The 17425-nt window shown below is 30.2% G+C and overlaps 3 protein-coding genes across 4 annotated transcripts in view; 2 read left to right on the plus strand and 1 right to left on the minus strand.

The window, feature by feature from the left end:
- The first annotated feature begins 9153 nt into the window (after positions 1-9153).
- LOC108578895 (histone H3.3) lies at positions 9154-10560 on the plus strand. The gene is made up of 3 exons (XM_017942306.1): positions 9154-9242; positions 9687-9816; positions 9901-10560. Exons 2-3 carry the CDS (start codon positions 9689-9691, stop codon positions 10181-10183), a joined length of 411 nt encoding a protein of 136 aa, XP_017797795.1. The 5' UTR covers positions 9154-9242; positions 9687-9688; the 3' UTR covers positions 10184-10560.
- Positions 10561-12192: 1632 nt separating this feature from the next.
- LOC108578894 (histone H3.3) lies at positions 12193-14197 on the plus strand. The gene is made up of 3 exons (XM_017942304.1): positions 12193-12373; positions 13134-13269; positions 13356-14197. Exons 2-3 carry the CDS (start codon positions 13142-13144, stop codon positions 13636-13638), a joined length of 411 nt encoding a protein of 136 aa, XP_017797793.1. The 5' UTR covers positions 12193-12373; positions 13134-13141; the 3' UTR covers positions 13639-14197.
- A 2022-nt stretch (positions 14198-16219) lies between these two features.
- The window catches only part of LOC108578855 (nuclear distribution protein nudE-like 1-B), a 5222-nt gene continuing 4016 nt past the window's right edge, over positions 16220-17425 (minus strand). For both annotated transcript variants that reach the window (XM_017942264.1, XM_017942265.1), the window contains exon 8: positions 16220-16361. In XM_017942264.1, the coding sequence (XP_017797753.1) occupies positions 16304-16361 (58 nt within the window). In that variant the 3' untranslated portion in view covers positions 16220-16303. The remainder of the gene's footprint in view (positions 16362-17425) is intronic.

Below are 17425 nucleotides of genomic sequence, written 5' to 3' on the forward strand. Positions count from 1 at the left end.
ACACTAAATTAAATAGTGTGTGATAGCAATGAAGAAATGTAATTTTACGACGAGAGTACATTACTAAATTAATTGAACTCAATGTTTGTGTTGTAAGTTTTTACATTTTAGGTATAAGAATATTACGAATATTTAGGATTTTTCAATTTAATCAAAAGAAGAGGGAGTAACTCATATTTATGATACCAGCGATAATAGTGACATACGTGTTACAGCTCGATATGATGACATGCGACTAAATGAGCATGTCAATTAGCTTTTTTCAATGAAACGCATGAATATGCGTTTTGTATACCGGCTCTATGAAATATTTTCATTTTGAATATGTAGCTGGTAATTCACTATTGTAAAACGACTATACATTCATGATGAAAAAAAAAAAAAAAAACAGGTAAAATATTGCCTAAAGTATAAATGACTAGACTAGATAGGACAACATTATCAAATTTTTTCCTCATAGACATAAAATGTTACAATAACCAATTTTAAAGACTATTATTTAATATTTACGATATAATTAAAATTATTTTAAATGTATAATACCCTGCACAAATTAAAACACTGTCGAAGAACAAGTATATTTTTTATGAGCTACTAGTGTTCTTTCGTACGAGTCGCGGAATCTTGTTGACGAGAACGAGATATATTCCAAATATGGATACGAAGCAAAGAAAGAAACACACAAATTTAATTAGAACAAAACGAGGGTATTATAGCAAACTTTACTTAATTATTTAATTATTTAACAACTCAACAATGAAGCTGATTGTTGTTTCTTTTTTCTTCAATTACCTTCATAGTTTAGTATCAAAAAGTGAGGCCAAAAAGGAAATAAATGTTTTTATTAGGTCCGTTTTTATTACAGATTATTAATAATAAAATATAATAGATGTTACTAAAAAAAAATAAAGAAAAATACAATTTTGCGTATCATGGTATAAACGATCCGTCGAGGGATAATGTTCGTGAAAAGGATGAAAACTGTAGACAAAATAATACGAACTGTCGAGAGTGTTTAAAGAAAGAACGTAAAGAGGGATGAGATATTGTTACAAAATACCAATTATATATTATATTCCATCTCGTGCGACGAAGAAATAAATATTTTCATTTTGTTCTATGATCGCGTATACCATGATACAATTTTCAAAGTACTATTTAGAATTTAATCAATTTAGCACTATAATAATGCATTTTTCAATTGTGTTTTTAAAATGCATTCTTTATAAGTACAAAAACCACAGCGGGATTTAACGAAAAAGAAAAGTGAATTTATCGTCGCATTCGTCGAGTGCATATTTTATCTTAAAAGTACTATTCTTATATGTCGATTCTTTCATAAATCGTTAATGATAATGAAAACGTCATTATATCATCTTTGCATGGATGAAAAAAAAAGAACACATTTTTTCACCACCTTCTGATAAAAATAGTAGGAGATTAACTAATTCAGACGATAGTTCGTTACTAACAAATGTACTTATAAAGAATGCTTCTTTCATCGACTTCTCGTAATCATAATATTCTCTCCAATTGTTTATGATCAATATGATAGTAATTATTATCGAAAATGGAATGTTTCGTTCTTTGAAATCAAATAATGTCCGTTTAAGGCGATAAAATGTAACAGCATGATTGAAATAAGATAGAAGAACACTGATTTCTTTTATTTTTTGCACAACACGTCAGGATATATTACGATTACGGCAAGTTGTGTGAAAATCTAGGAAAGATATTCCTAATGATATAATATTGAATATTATAAAAAATTACAATATATATATTATTTTACTTATAACAATAACACAATTAAAATATTAATTATTAAGAACATAAATTATTGTGAAAGCAACAAATTTAGCTACAAAATAGGGTAATAGGAGAGTAACAAAATAAATTAATTAGCTAATACTGTGTACTAAAGAAAAACATGCAGTTGAATATTTATATAGTACTGCCCAAATTGTTGGTTTTGGTGATTGTTTATCTTCTCTATGCAGTTTGCACCTTTGGCATAAACACACACACACGCGCGCGCGTATATATAACATATGAATCTTTATAAATTAGGTGCTATAATTTCTACTATTGATTTATAACAATTCTTTTTATCTTACTCCAATTTAAATACTATATGATATTGAATAAATATATATTGAATCTCCTAAATGTCAAAAAAAAAAAAGAACTATATTTATAAGCTATCTAACATAAAGCCAAGGGTAATTGCTAAAATATGTTATTGTGATTTAACCATAAGATCAGTTGAACATTTTTTAACTCTGCACAAAGAAAACCAACAATAGGGCAGATCAAATTGAACAATATATTTTTGACAAGTTACAATAATACAAATACAAAACGTTACATGCTCTGTTTTGTGCGAATGATTCTTCTCTTGTGTTGAACATTACTAGAGCTAGAAGAGAGCCGTATTGTGACCGTTTGTTTATGCACTAGTTGAGTGTTTACAGAGATTGCCTGTTGTTTCGATGGGTTCTTTTTTCTTTTTTTCCAATTTTTATTCCCTTTAACAAAAAGAGAAGATTCGCGATCAGATAAAGGGCAGATGATGGTTCCCTAATCTCGAGGAAGAATTATCTGCACACTCCAGGCGGCAAAGCATACACATAATCATTAGATTACTGTACAATAATAAATTTCGTAAAAAATAGTAATATGTAATATCTTAAAAAAAAAGAAAAAAAAACAAAAAAAAATTTGCTGAACATTTATATTACAATTTATAACTAAAGATACTTGCTATAAACCTGTATCACCTTTAATCACTTGTAGTTTTGATATATGACTAATGCATTTGTTATTTAGGTAGTAGCAGTGCGAATTCCGATAGAGAGAGAGAGAGAGAGAGAGAGAGAGAGAGAGAGAGAAATTAAGAAGTACTCTTGACTAAAACAAAATTGATTTTATTAATCGTAGAATGTGTTCTTGTTTGCTGCGACAATGGACATCTCAGTATTTCTTGAAGAAAGAACAAAAGAAAAATGTAACAAGTGGATGCTTTTCATGTTCTTCTGCTATTAGCAACATATACTACTTAAAACTTGTACATCTTCTTGACATTTCTGCTATTTTCAAATTTACCATCTCGTTGTTCTTTCTCTTTTTTCTACTTTCTTCTTTTCCATTGTATTTTTTCATCTTCTTAATTCGCGCAAACGTGGACACATTGTTGATACGATAATGATCCAATTTACCGTGTCTCTCGTGTTATTGCGATTATTATGTATAACGTATGCTCTTTGAAATATTCGTATTATTATCCGTTATAGTATTGCAAAACTGCTTAGATTGTAAACTCGTGTGTGTATTTTTGATTGTACGGGCTTTAATTGGCGAATTTCCCTTCAATTAATCGTAGGCGAACCCAACCCCGTTCATTTCTGTGGTAATAATAATGCATACATTACTTAATCAGACTGAAATTAATGGAAAGGACGCGTGTGTGGCGCGAACACGAGCGCGAAACAAATGAAAATGTCAGTTTTACGGTACTGATTGATATCTAAGCATTTTTGTATTAAATACGAGGTAGCAAATGGCTGTACAACTGTGATTATGTAATAACAATTTCTCTACTTAGATCTTATCGTTCGGTATGTCGGTATTTATGAAGATATAAATATTTTACATACAAAGTAACAGAAAAAAGAAGAAAACAGGAGAAAAAAAGAGGGAAAAAAAAGAACAGAAGGCTGTAAACTTTTAATTGTGTGATCACTAACTCATTGACGAATCTTCGACAAGTGCATCATTTTACGATCGATTAAATTACAAGGGTATCTACTAGCAATACTAAGAAGAACTTGCACATTCGAGCATAGAAACAAAAGCACAGCAAGCCCATAGAACTTTTGAGATCATCCCCCCTTTGATTAAGAACAATGTTGAATTTCATCGTGAAAATTCACGAGAGAATCATTTTAACAGCATAGAAGAATCATATTTCGTTCGCATTATTTTGACATGTTTTTGTATCTAGTTGCATTTTGAAAATTTCAAATCTTCGCGGCCGATCGACCAATGGAAATGATATCTAAGATTTCTCTCGAATGGAAAATTGCGCCTGAAACGATCGGGAGTAATTGATTTGAACGAGAACTGTAAAATTTTCTAACTGTTATTGCGTGTCCATTCCTTTGGAACCAAAAAAAAAAAAAAAATGTATCAGTCATTTGCACCCTCATATTTTAATGTTCAATACCGCGTGTCAAAATAATGTTACAAATTTTACGTCACGAGTTCTTACGATGCTTCTATTAAAGAAAAGAAAAGAAAAAGAAACAAAACGAACCATTGATTGTTCATCATTCGACAATTAAATAGTCCATTTCATTCGGTTTCAATCGGGTATCAATGAACGAGGAGAGAAGGAGCAAATGAAATAAAAAAAAAAACAAAAAGAAGTAAATAAAGAACATTAGTAAAGTGCACAAGGTACAATCTGTAAACAGTGCCATTTTCAGCAGATTTATGAAAGTAATAAAGTTACGTTCTGCGAGAAACGAATGTGATCTGTTAATGTTTCTAATTTCTATAGATAATTCTGCATTTCTGATGTGACGGAGATTGAAAAACCTCTGACGTTGTGTTGTAGGTTTTTTTTTTTTATTTTTATTGTTAACAGAGCGAAACAAACATAATGTTCATAGCAATTAGTAGTGTATACGTTTTGAAACATTTGTACCTCTGAAGCTATATGTTGTAATTGAAATTGTTAAATCTTTCATCGTTTCCAATGCGAGAAATCGATAAGGTTGCGTTTTTAATTTGTCAATTAACGTACGAAATTATAATTATACTACTTTTTGCGAACCGTGTGTGCGATACTTGAGTCGAAGATTTATTGTTTATACCATAACACGATTTCCGCCCCTTAGTTATGCAGGATTATGTGGATATACGCCCGTTAAAATGTTTTAATATTTTTGCAATATTACACACCGTCTTCCGGTACAATAATATTTGCATATAGCCTAAAGCGCATTAGTAAACAGTTTGATATATTGCGAAAGGGGAAAAAAACAAATATTTATTAATTAAGCTTGTCATGTATAGACATTGTTCTCTTACAGTGCAGAGGGACAAATTTAGGAAACATTTAACATAGATGAAAGAACGAAAAAAAAGAAACGGTATACTCGTACGATAATTGAAGCATGTGTATATTGCGATAATAGATATTTTACTAAAAACTGTTGTACGAACGAAAAAGAAATATTTTCTGAAACTTGAATATTTCATTCCCTTTAAAAAAGAAGGAAGGAAAAAAACGATACAAAACTGGCATATGATCAAAGATATATAACTTTTTAATATCAAAAATAGGAAGAAAGAAAAATGACACGAAAACTGTCGCTCGTACAACACAAACGACAGGGTGACCACAATTTAAATGCGATGTTCGAAACAAAACAAAACAAAAAAAAAATAGAGAAAAATACAATGTAACATGTTTATTGTAAAATTTGTATTCCTTAAGATTGCTTAGAGTTAAAATTAAATACGGGTTGTTGATAGGCAGATGTTGACTGCAAATATAAAAATAGTAAAATTAAACAAAAAGAAAAAAAAAGAAAGGAGAAGATAATTGTATCAGAATTCTTAAGTAGGCTTTGCCAGTGTGTTGGCACTATGCAACATCATTATACGATATATATTAGAATTACAATGTTACGACGTATTAGGTATATATATGAAAAAGGAAGTTGCTGTTAACTTTGTAAAAAAATTGTACATGGAAATTCATTTCTATGATGTGTAATACGATAACTCTCTGACGATCCTAATTATTTGAATGTTATCCCTTGAAGAATTGTACAAAATGTTATTTCAGATTTTCTGTACAATTTTGTTTAATAGTCCTATTTTTCCATACGTTGTCGTTTGTACAGAGGATCAGTTTGAATTGAAAACGGCTCAGAAATGAAGTAAAAACAGTTTGCACCTGCAAAGAAAAATATTAATTGGTGGTCACCCTGATAAAAGGATAAGAAACAAATTGAAACAATATTTGCAAGATAATAATGATAGATTTATAAAAGAATTCATGGATATCTAAGATTGTTCTGGTTGTGGTTACTCCTGTACGTGCATTTTATACAATAATAAGTGATTCTTTATATGCTGAACTCATATCATTGATCATTTTTCTAATGCATTTGAAGTTTATAACTATTGAAGAGTTATCTTAACCACATGGTATGCAAGAATTTACAGTGTTTAGCAGAGGCGGGCAAAATTCTGTAGCAAATAAGAAACAATGCAAATGATGTTTTTAAATAAATGAATGTTTAACATGTAAGATATATAAGCGTGAAATGAATGAAGAAAAGTAGTACTGTTTAAAGGTTCATAAATTTATTCATAATTATAGTATTCTTGCATCAAAACGACGGATTCGCGCATCTTCAAAACAATTATTTATCTTGATAAGTATTTTATTTAAGAATTAAATAAAGACAAATATGAAATTAAATTTTTATTAATTATCTTCACACAATTCGTGTAGTATGTAATATTTCCATATAAATATATAGCAGTTGAGTGTTGGTTTAATTTTGAATGTTTGTTCTCATAAATAGTATCGAGAGAAAAACTTGAAAATACAATTTTTAATATAACGAATGATGAAAAAAATAAAACGAGGTATTCGTCACGTTTAATAATTTAAAAAAAATTGATTCTAATCGAGTAGTGCCCGTTTCTGTGGAATACCAAAATAAAATACGAAATGTTGCAATCTCACAGTTACATTAAATCGACGTTAACAAAAAGGTGCACTGTCACCAGTAAAATGAACAGAAACACATACATACACCACCGATTAATGGAAGTATGAAAAACAACCAGAAAAATAATATAACTTTAAGACGATGACTGTATAGTATTATTGTCGTATACCAAGAAAAAAAAAAAACGTACAACAAAAAATTTTAATATAGCGTTTCGTATTATAACTCAATTTTTATAAATAGACTTTTCCATTCGACTTAGGAGATGAAATGTTGAATCGTGAAAACTCGCGATATTCCTTTTGCAAATGTAAAAAATATAAATATCCGAAGTTCTTTAATGCAATGTTGTACTTTACAATTGTTCTGGGATTTTAAATGTTTTCACGTAGTCATTTGTAAATGATGCCAGAAAAATATTTTGTCATCAGTATAATAATTCAAATGAAACACAAAGATATTCAACTTTCAATTGTTAAGCGAATATGTACAATCGTATTTTCCAAATCGAGTCGAATGGTAAATATTATATCGTATAGTTAGCCATATTTGGGTATTTAATAACTAATTGCAAAAGAAACATTTTGTGTTAATAGATCTTATATGTCGTTTAGAATGTCAGACAGTACCTTGTAGATGCTAAAGAACAAAGTGTTGTGTACGTTTATTGATACTTTTATTATGCATTAAATTGCATTTTACATATGTGTGCATCGGTTAATATAAAGTGTAAAATTGCTGAATCGGTTATTCGTCTCCTTTTTCTTTCTTTTTTCTTGTGATCAAAGAATCCAACGAAAGGAAACAATGAAAACATTTATGTACATAATTTTTGTATATAATTCCGATGTGTTCCAAGTATAATAATATTTTCTTATGAAAAGTTTTATATGTGTACTATTTAGGATATTTTCAAATAATTTTTTTTTTATATATATATATATCGAGATTCAAACTTTTACCATCCTTCAAGCATTTTTTTATATTCTAAAATTAATTACGTTGTGCAAGAGAACAGAAATTAAAAAAAAAAAAAACGAACAATTCGATCTTTTATAATTACTGTTTCATTTATAATATCACTGGATTTCATATAATGGAATATAATATAATTTTCACATTCCAAGTGAAGATTTTTTATAAAGTACAAAAGTAATATGGGCTTGCATTTTTGATGTTCATGTCCTGCCAAACCGATGCAATTATTCACAAACCAATATAATATACTGGTGTCTGCACGATGGTCAAATAAGATTTCATATCTGGTCGCATACCGAAAGAAAGACTATACTGAAACGTAAAAACAAAATGCAGTAAGAACTTTTCGTTGTCATTAACGATTGTAGGCGAATTCTAATGAATGTCAGTACAAATTGAATAATAAAGAAAAAAGAAGCATCATTTGTATGCAAATGACAAAAAAAAAAAAGTTAATATCGACGACTCGTATTTTTGGCAATACAATTTTAAATAACATATTTAAATTAGCGTAGTTGTAGTTAGAATGTTAGTAAATAAATTTTCTTCTAATATGCGTAATTTGTAGAACGAATGTTTATTATTGCTTCTTATGCTATTATTAGGTAGTGAACTATGAAAAAGAATATTGTAAATCAATAAAATTGATCATTTGAAAAATAAAGTATATTAATAACTTCTGTACCATGATGTTAGAAACGTAATTGTTATTTTAATAATTGGATATCAAATATTTAAGTTCGCTTGCGTTTATTTCATAGCTTAGATCAATTATCTTTAAACCACATTCATCTTATCAAAACATTTCTAGCAATTTAATTTTCATCTAATTAACCCTACTTTTCAACAAATTTGCATTTTATTCTGCTAAGCTGTTTAGCATTAACTATAGAACTACTATTCTAAAAATATCAATATCAAAAAAGTAAAAATTTTCGTTTATTAATTATTACTTGGATTCACAGTTTGTTACATATTATTTTATATTGCAAAATATGAATCATACCATTCAACGAGAAAAAAAGGTAGTGAAAATATTTTAAAAAATGAGACAGTATTTTATTACGATTGTACATTGTAAACATATACGTATATATTTATGCAGATTAATGCACTAACGTGTTAATTTGATGAGTGAGTCAGTCACCAGCATATTTGTATATAAATACGTAGTGCATATAATTTTCCATGTATTTCTATAAAGCATGTGATTCATACATTATGATATCATTGTTGAATAAATTTTAGATAGCGAGGTGTAACGCTATTAAAATAATTACAAACTTGTAAATTGCATAACAAATACGTTTATTCGTCAGAAGCTGACTAATCCCAAACGGTGTTACGAAATAACAACCAATCCTGTGATGTGTATCTGAACACAGTGCTGTCGCCTATCTCTTACAGGACCAAACTGCGTTTCTGAAAAAACACTAACGGACATCAGTTTAACATCGCTGGACGAAACTGTTGAAGTAGTGATTCTGTAAGAGAGTTACCGAAGAGCAGGTACGTTTACTTGTTTTTACGATGAAATAAACATAATGTAAAACACGTTTGTTTACATCTTTAGTCTTATCGTTTATAAATAACGTTTCTTACATTGAAAAGATACAATAGTTCTATGATGTTGATAGTTTCGTATATACATCAATATTACATGCACGCTGTTCGCCATTTTGTTTATTGTGTCTGCTTTTGGAGGGAAACTGATTATTATTATAACAGATTATTAATATAATTTGATTTTATAATATGATTCAGTAATTTTTACATGTATATGTTATAACTTAAAAAGGTTTGATGTTTTTTTTTACAAACAAGTAACCGCATAAGATAATGAACATTTCTTTTTCTTTTTATTGAGTATATGTATTTAAGAATTTTTTTCATATATGAGTCATTTGTTAGAGATTATTTAAAGTTTATAGCAATGAATTTTTGTTTCAATAGAAATGGCACGTACCAAGCAAACTGCACGTAAGTCAACAGGAGGTAAAGCTCCCAGGAAACAGCTTGCAACTAAAGCTGCACGTAAGAGTGCACCATCTACAGGTGGAGTGAAAAAGCCACATCGTTACAGGTAAAAATATCTAACAAAAATTTGATATGTAATGATATGAAAAATTATTTTTTTGTAGTTCTAACAATATCTTCTACTTTTCAGGCCTGGTACTGTAGCACTCAGAGAAATTAGAAGATACCAGAAATCAACTGAGTTACTGATCAGGAAATTACCATTCCAACGTTTAGTTCGTGAAATTGCACAAGACTTCAAGACTGATTTGCGTTTCCAAAGTGCTGCTATAGGAGCATTGCAAGAAGCTTCTGAAGCATACTTGGTTGGGTTGTTTGAAGATACAAATTTGTGTGCAATTCATGCTAAACGTGTTACAATAATGCCTAAAGACATTCAGTTAGCAAGAAGAATTCGTGGTGAACGTGCTTAAACAGTTCATACTTCGAATTTCTTTAAATTTTCTTTTCTCAAATTCATTTTGTTTGTCACATTCTCGAATATTCTTACACTTAAATTCATTGTAGCTGAGTTTCTTTTTCATAAGTCATTAATATAGATAACACTGCCAAGCCCTATGAGCTATAGAATGCAGAGATAAAGTATATCTGTCCATCATATCACGTAGTTTAGTTGAGTACATTTATGATTCATTAATAGGAGAATATGCAGAAGGCACAAAACGGAGTATGTAGTTTGTAACAGATAGTAATGTCACCTTGCATAATTCATATTTTACTATTATATGTAACTATAAGTAAAATAAGCAACATGTAAGCAATGTAATATGTAGACTAATATTTTGCAGAAAAAGCCAGTTCTACTCACTATTAGAATTACTTTGTAATTAACACAATTTCTAAATACAAATTTCTACATTTGCTATCAAATTACAGTTTAGAATAGTTCGAATTTATAATGTGTAAGATAATTCTTACATGCAAGTAAGTATAAATAGGGCTATAGCATTTTATGAAGGAAAGTAACTTGTAGAAAATCAAAATGTTATTGAATTGTGTACTAAAAGTGCCGTGATCTTATGTTAGCTGCATTTCAATTATTAGATTATCAAAATTAATTCGCATTTATATTTTATGTTTATAAATTAATTGCAAATAACAAATGTGACCATGAAATTACATTTCATTATTAATTACTTTATTATTTTTTTTAAATTATAACATTAGTAACAAAAATAATTTGCAACATTGTAAGTTAATGTAAATGATCTATCCAATTTTTTAATAAACCTAACTCAAATTTATCTGATTGATGAAATGTGCCCATTACTTTAGCACCATATTTCCAAGCACTTTACCATAAATATAGTTTCTAGTCATAAATATACACATAAAGTATAAATTTGTAGTTTCAAATTTAACAGTATGTTGTTGTAAAAATTTTATTTTTAAACTTTAGAAGTTAAAAATGCAAATAATTTCGAATAATTATTAACTCATTACGGTCATTAAATGATATCGGATATATGCTATTAACACAATCAGTAATTATAAGTATTACGTCAGCAACGTAAATAACATATTCCTCGAATCTAAAATTTATTCAGTTGCACATTTGAGGTATGACGAAGAAATCATAATTCTGTGAATATTTTACTATATCTTTAAACACAGACGTGAGTATAATAACCGCGTCACAAACATGAAAAATTCATTATTGGAAATGCACAGATTTGTATCGCTGATAACGATCTGTATTTATATATGTATATGTCTTTACAGAACTTTTTCGTGAAATACGAGTATAATTCAAGTCAAAATATCATATAAAATTAAGAAATTGTGGATCTAATCGAGTTTCATACTATATTAGCTACAATGTAAAGTTCAATTCACAATAGCGCTACAATTCAATAAATTTGCTCGTCTAACATCGATACAATATTGTTTACGTTTAGACTCACAATGGCGTCTACTTTTTCCGAACAGAAAATGTAGAAGAAGCTTTCATCCTGCGAACGACAGTTTAACTTCTATCAAAATCATATTCTTTTCGAACAACGATAAAAAATCATGATCTTTGTAACTATGGAGTATCATGATCACGTGTCCTTTATCATGTTCTATAGAATCTGCATATTTTTCTGGAGGTTTCCACGAAATGACCGATTTCATTGCAGATAGAATTACATGACAAAGTCTCGAAGCGTGTATGTTCGCGGGCATATAAATTTTAGCGTAGTTTCAAGTATCAATCGAAAGAGCAATTCTTTTCGATATTGTACTGCTCCCGTAGAGAACATCTCCCAGAATTAAACATGTATCAATGTAATCATTTTCGATGACAATATGATAGCAATTATTGCAAGTAAAATGAGGTTGCCAAGAGTAGTATCATGTATATTACAATTAACAGGGTTCTTCTCGGTTCGCACTCTAGGCGTAGGAGGCTGAGCCAATCGTACGTGGCACACTATGAGACTCAGCTGCTATCTGACATCCGATTGGATGCACTGCACCGCGGGCTTACGTACCTCTCGGGATTTAATTTCTAGGGGGTAGGGACAAGGGAGTCGTGACTTGGGAGAGCGTCCACTGCCATCGAAGTACAAGGAAACGGATAGTGCTAGCTCTCGCTTCTCGTAAAATTTTTCCTTTGAGAGGTATGTAAATCCGTTTAAATTGTACCTCAACTTCGGTCATGTGCGATTACCAGTAACGGCGGGTACACGTGCAGTGCAACGTATATTGAGAAGTGTGAAAAGTGCCGGAAAACTGAAGTTTTCACGTCTGAACGCAACGTACTGTCGTATTGCCTCCATTTTGCAATTGACGTTCGTGGAGGGAATCGTTCACGAACCTTTCTCGCGGGTGACGCTTTTGACTTGTTGGCGGCGAGTGTCATTCATTCAATTTCGTTTAACGGACGACAATTTCATTCGTTGAGAAAACGATCGAGAGATGGAGGGATTATTGCTAGTTAGGATGATACATTTTTTCTCGTTAGCATGGCTTTTATTCGCGTCGGTGCAGGAAGAACGAAAGTTTGTGCATTGCGCAATGCGCAGCGTTCCTCGGTGCGCGGTTCCTCCGCACGAACAGCAACGGAACGTACCCCCACCCTTGTCGCCCCACCATCTTTTCTTTCCCACTCCACTAAAGCTTCGTTTACTCTAGATATCAGATATACCCTTCAAAATAGTTTTTCCCGCGTTCCACAGTTCAGGTGTTGGGAGACATTCACGTGTGATGTTCAAAATGAGTTAATTAAGTGATTTTTTCAATATTAATATATATATACATGTACATGTTATGCCCAATTTTTCAAAACTGAATGTATTCGTTAACATTTTCAATTAAGGAGGAATTTGTTTAATTAAAATAACACAAATTTTTTACTAATTAAATTTTTTTTTTTTTTAGGGTGAACAATGGCACGTACCAAGCAGACGGCTCGTAAATCAACTGGAGGTAAAGCACCTCGTAAACAGCTTGCCACAAAGGCAGCACGTAAGAGTGCACCTTCTACTGGTGGTGTGAAAAAACCACATAGATACAGGTAAGTTTTTAATATAGTATACATGTAAACACGTGTTATTGAAGTATATGCAATACTATGTATAATAAGTATAATGTAATTTTTAGGCCTGGTACAGTAGCTCTTCGAGAAATCAGAAGATACCAGAAATCAACTGAGTTGTTGATTAGAAAATTACCGTTTCAAAGATTGGTTCGTGAAATCGCGCAAGATTTCAAAACCGATCTTCGTTTCCAGAGCGCTGCTATTGGAGCGTTACAGGAAGCTTCAGAAGCATACCTGGTCGGATTATTTGAAGACACCAACTTGTGTGCTATTCACGCAAAACGTGTAACAATCATGCCGAAGGATATCCAGCTGGCCCGACGAATCCGTGGCGAGCGTGCTTAAATATGTAATTCCCATACATACCATTTACTACTATTATTATTATCATTCGTAACAATCGTGGATGAAACATTTTCATTCCAAACCACATATTATGTTGTACTCCATAACAGTGTACAAGTTATGACATGATCATCCTTTACAATAAGTATTTAGAATTCAGAACTTTCATGAATTGGTATAAATTGGTTTCAAAATACAAGTAGTCTTCATCTTCTGGTATTACTACGAGAACGTAGAGTGCGCGTTATTTCATAAAAGTTTTCAGTTATAAATGTTAATCCTTTAGTTTAATTCTCATTTTTTATCATTCTACACTTTACAGAGTAAGAATACTTATAAAGATGTAAAGCACACCGGAAAGCAAATAATCGTGATAAAAGACAAAACAAATTGTTAATTCTTCTAAAAGTACTTTTAAGATTGAATAAGGTCGAAAATCTTCAGTTTCTCATTACGATTTTATTCTACTTTGCATCATTTTGATATGTGACACATCATTATCATTATTGGTACAACACATAGTGAAATGTGCATTAGAGAGTAAGGCAGTTTCTTTATAGGGATCCAATGTAGTGTTTATTGTGCTAGAATTCTGGTTGTATGAAAATTACATAAGGTATTTCAATCAGTCAAGTACTCATTGTTCGTGTAAAGATAAACGTTTCATAAATAAATCTTCAAAATAATACTAACTCGTCTTTTTCCATCTTACAAGAAATATAAAGTTAGTTAAGTGATTAGGTTCTTTGGGGTTTGAACTTCGCAATAATCGAGAGATTGTTTACAGTATCTTTATTTTACAAACGTTTTATTTACTTTTACAAATTTATATTACAAATATTACGCAAATTTTTCTATCATCTGAATTTCGATCTCTTTCGAAAATTCAACTCACAATCAATTTTCTATTAGCGTGAAATAGTAGCGTGTAATTTCGTTTGAATAATTTTTATATTAAGCGAAATCTATTATGAATTAACAATCTTCATCTGATAGTGCAATTAAATATGTTTAAATTTTAGTTAATAATGTTAGTATGTTTTTTCTACTTTGTGTAAATGTTTCAAAATCTGAAGCTATTTATAATTATGCAGTGGCGGAAAAGCACACAATTTATAGTAGCGTTTCGATAAATGCTCGCGGCGACGAACAAGTAGCGGGGCTGTGGCCCGTATTCCCTTCCAGGAATATAGACAGTCGACATTCAAGACCGCCGATGAAAGAGATGGAAAATGAGAGCGAGCGAAACATCAATTTTCTCGACTGCTGTCGGACGGTGAGACATTACTACGATGTATGAAAAATTAAAAGTTTATAATTGTCATTCAAATTTTGATTGGCAAGATTTTACGTATCTTAAGTATTAACATTATTCAACCTCGAGTGCATCTGATTCTTTACTTAAGAAAAGACAGATATTTTTGAATTTAATAACTTGTAAGACAGAAGAGAGCATTACTAATTCAAAATAGTCCGATTGGGGACATGGTTGGGCTCATATTTTTCAAAAAGATCTTGTCAGTTTATTCAAAAATTCTTTCATTCAGATTAAATAACAATTACGAACATTTTTCGTACATTGTAGTGATAACTCGTCAACTTCAAGCGTCGAGTACAGGTGGATGCGAGGGCCGTTCGCACGAGACTGTTCCACGAAATGGTGAGGTAATTCACCGGCATTTATTGAAATATTTTTGCGAGTATTTAACGACGACACTACTGTACTCTAATAGCTTTGACATATTTTTAAGTATAAAATTGAATTCTTTTACCACACAAGGGAATATCCTTTTGTTATTAAAAAATAGACATATGTATATATAAATATCTAACTTACAACAAAAGCTAAATTTGCACTAACAAGGAGACACCCCACAGCTTGTCTTCTGGATATTTTGAGGAAATTTGGTAGCATGAATCTAGGAGTCATATATTATATAAAATATTTGCACAAGCAACATTTTGAAATTAAGTACAGGAATACTTAAAAGTTTTAACATTAATTGATAATGATTAACAACTTTATACAATTGTATATTTTGTAAAGTTATAAGAATCTTTGAAATATAAAACGAAAGTGAAAAAAAAAAAACATTCGATCTATGACATGAGTCCAGTCTCTCCAGTTAGGAAGTCATTAATTTATGTAGTGAGCCGTCAGTTGATGATCAATATTAAGTTTCTTAAATATTTCTAGAAATATTCTACGGAGTCACTATATGAACGCTAGGTTCATCTATTTCTAGTGTGGCTGAATTTTTTGTCGTGCTAGAACTATACATTGAAAACAGTAGCTTACAACTTATTTACTTAATATCATTTGTCAATATCTACACAATGACATATTTGTAATACTTATCTAGAATTATCACATCCACCTTTATACTTACAATTTCGAATGTTTATTTACAAATCTTAAGTATAATATTAAGTTGTAATAAAAAAAAAGAACAGCAAGTAATTTCCAAAAAGTCGCGAGTTCAAGAAGAAATTATATAATTAATGAAGATAAATAATAATAAATAAGTTGATAGAAATGATTCTTATTTCTATCGTGTAAAACTTGTAATAAATTAGCGTGTGAGATTTAAATTAGAGTAAGAAGAATTAAGAGACATGGAGGAGTGTAGTGCACAAAATTTATTGTTGGAATATTACCCGTTGTTTATAATTGAATGTGGTTGCTGTTGGCAGAGGCAAAACCTCGAACGTGCCGTCTAGTCCTAATTGAAAAATTTAATATTTTTTCGTTACCATTTTAGCACTGAGGAATATGAAATTTACAAAAATCTGAATGCAATAAACACACATGTTTATGCAAATCAGCGTTTCTCAATCATGTTTTGAAGGTATTATATGCAATAGTAGTGTTGTTTTAAGAATTTTATATTCATTACACTCTTCAGACTTTAAATTTGCTACCTGGTTATTACTTTGTTTAATAAATTAAACTGTAGGTAGCTGTGATATCAGAAGCACAATGGAAGATTGAGAAATGCTGTACATGTTTATGAATCGTGCATAAACTGTACAACATGCATGTGAAAGATAATTTTATGATTTACAATTCATGAATCTTGCTTTTCCAAAGTGAATCTTATTTACATTAAATAGTGTAATGTTGATGCATGATCTAAACGAAATAGTGACAAAACACAAGTTCTATATTGTGCAATTTTAATACACATACAAGCAATTTAATACGAAAAATACTATGGACAATTTTATTGTACACACTGTATGAACATTGCTGACAAGAGATACAAAAAACATGACATGTAGATTTCATGCAGGAAAACGTGTTGTAAAAGTAAAAATTAACAATACGTCGTGTAATTAATGTTGAATCCTTTAGTGCCAAGTATGTTTCTTAATCATGTTATAAAACATACATTTACAAAATAAGATTTCAATTCTCAAAAAACATACTCTTTGAGCACAAAAGGTCAACATTCAAATGATGCTAGATTGAGCCATGAATTTTTCTATCAATCACACAATTTCATTGTTAATACCATTGCTCTATATTAATTAATGCCTGTATAAAATGAGATTTGTTTAGTAACAAATTAATGATTACAATTGCCATTACACATTATGCAGCTACTGATCTTATATTTGACAGAAATATTTTAACTTAATTGCACAAACTATTACTTGTAATAGGTATATACAGTATTATATACAGGTGTACCTATTCAATTAAGTGTTTAAATTTTTTATCTCATTACCACGTTTGTGATACATAATATTTAATAACTAATAATAAAATATATTTAGAAAATAA

Source organism: Habropoda laboriosa, unplaced genomic scaffold (genome assembly GCF_001263275.1).
Source record: "Habropoda laboriosa isolate 0110345459 unplaced genomic scaffold, ASM126327v1 scaffold62, whole genome shotgun sequence".
Lineage (NCBI taxonomy): Eukaryota > Metazoa > Arthropoda > Insecta > Hymenoptera > Apidae > Habropoda > Habropoda laboriosa.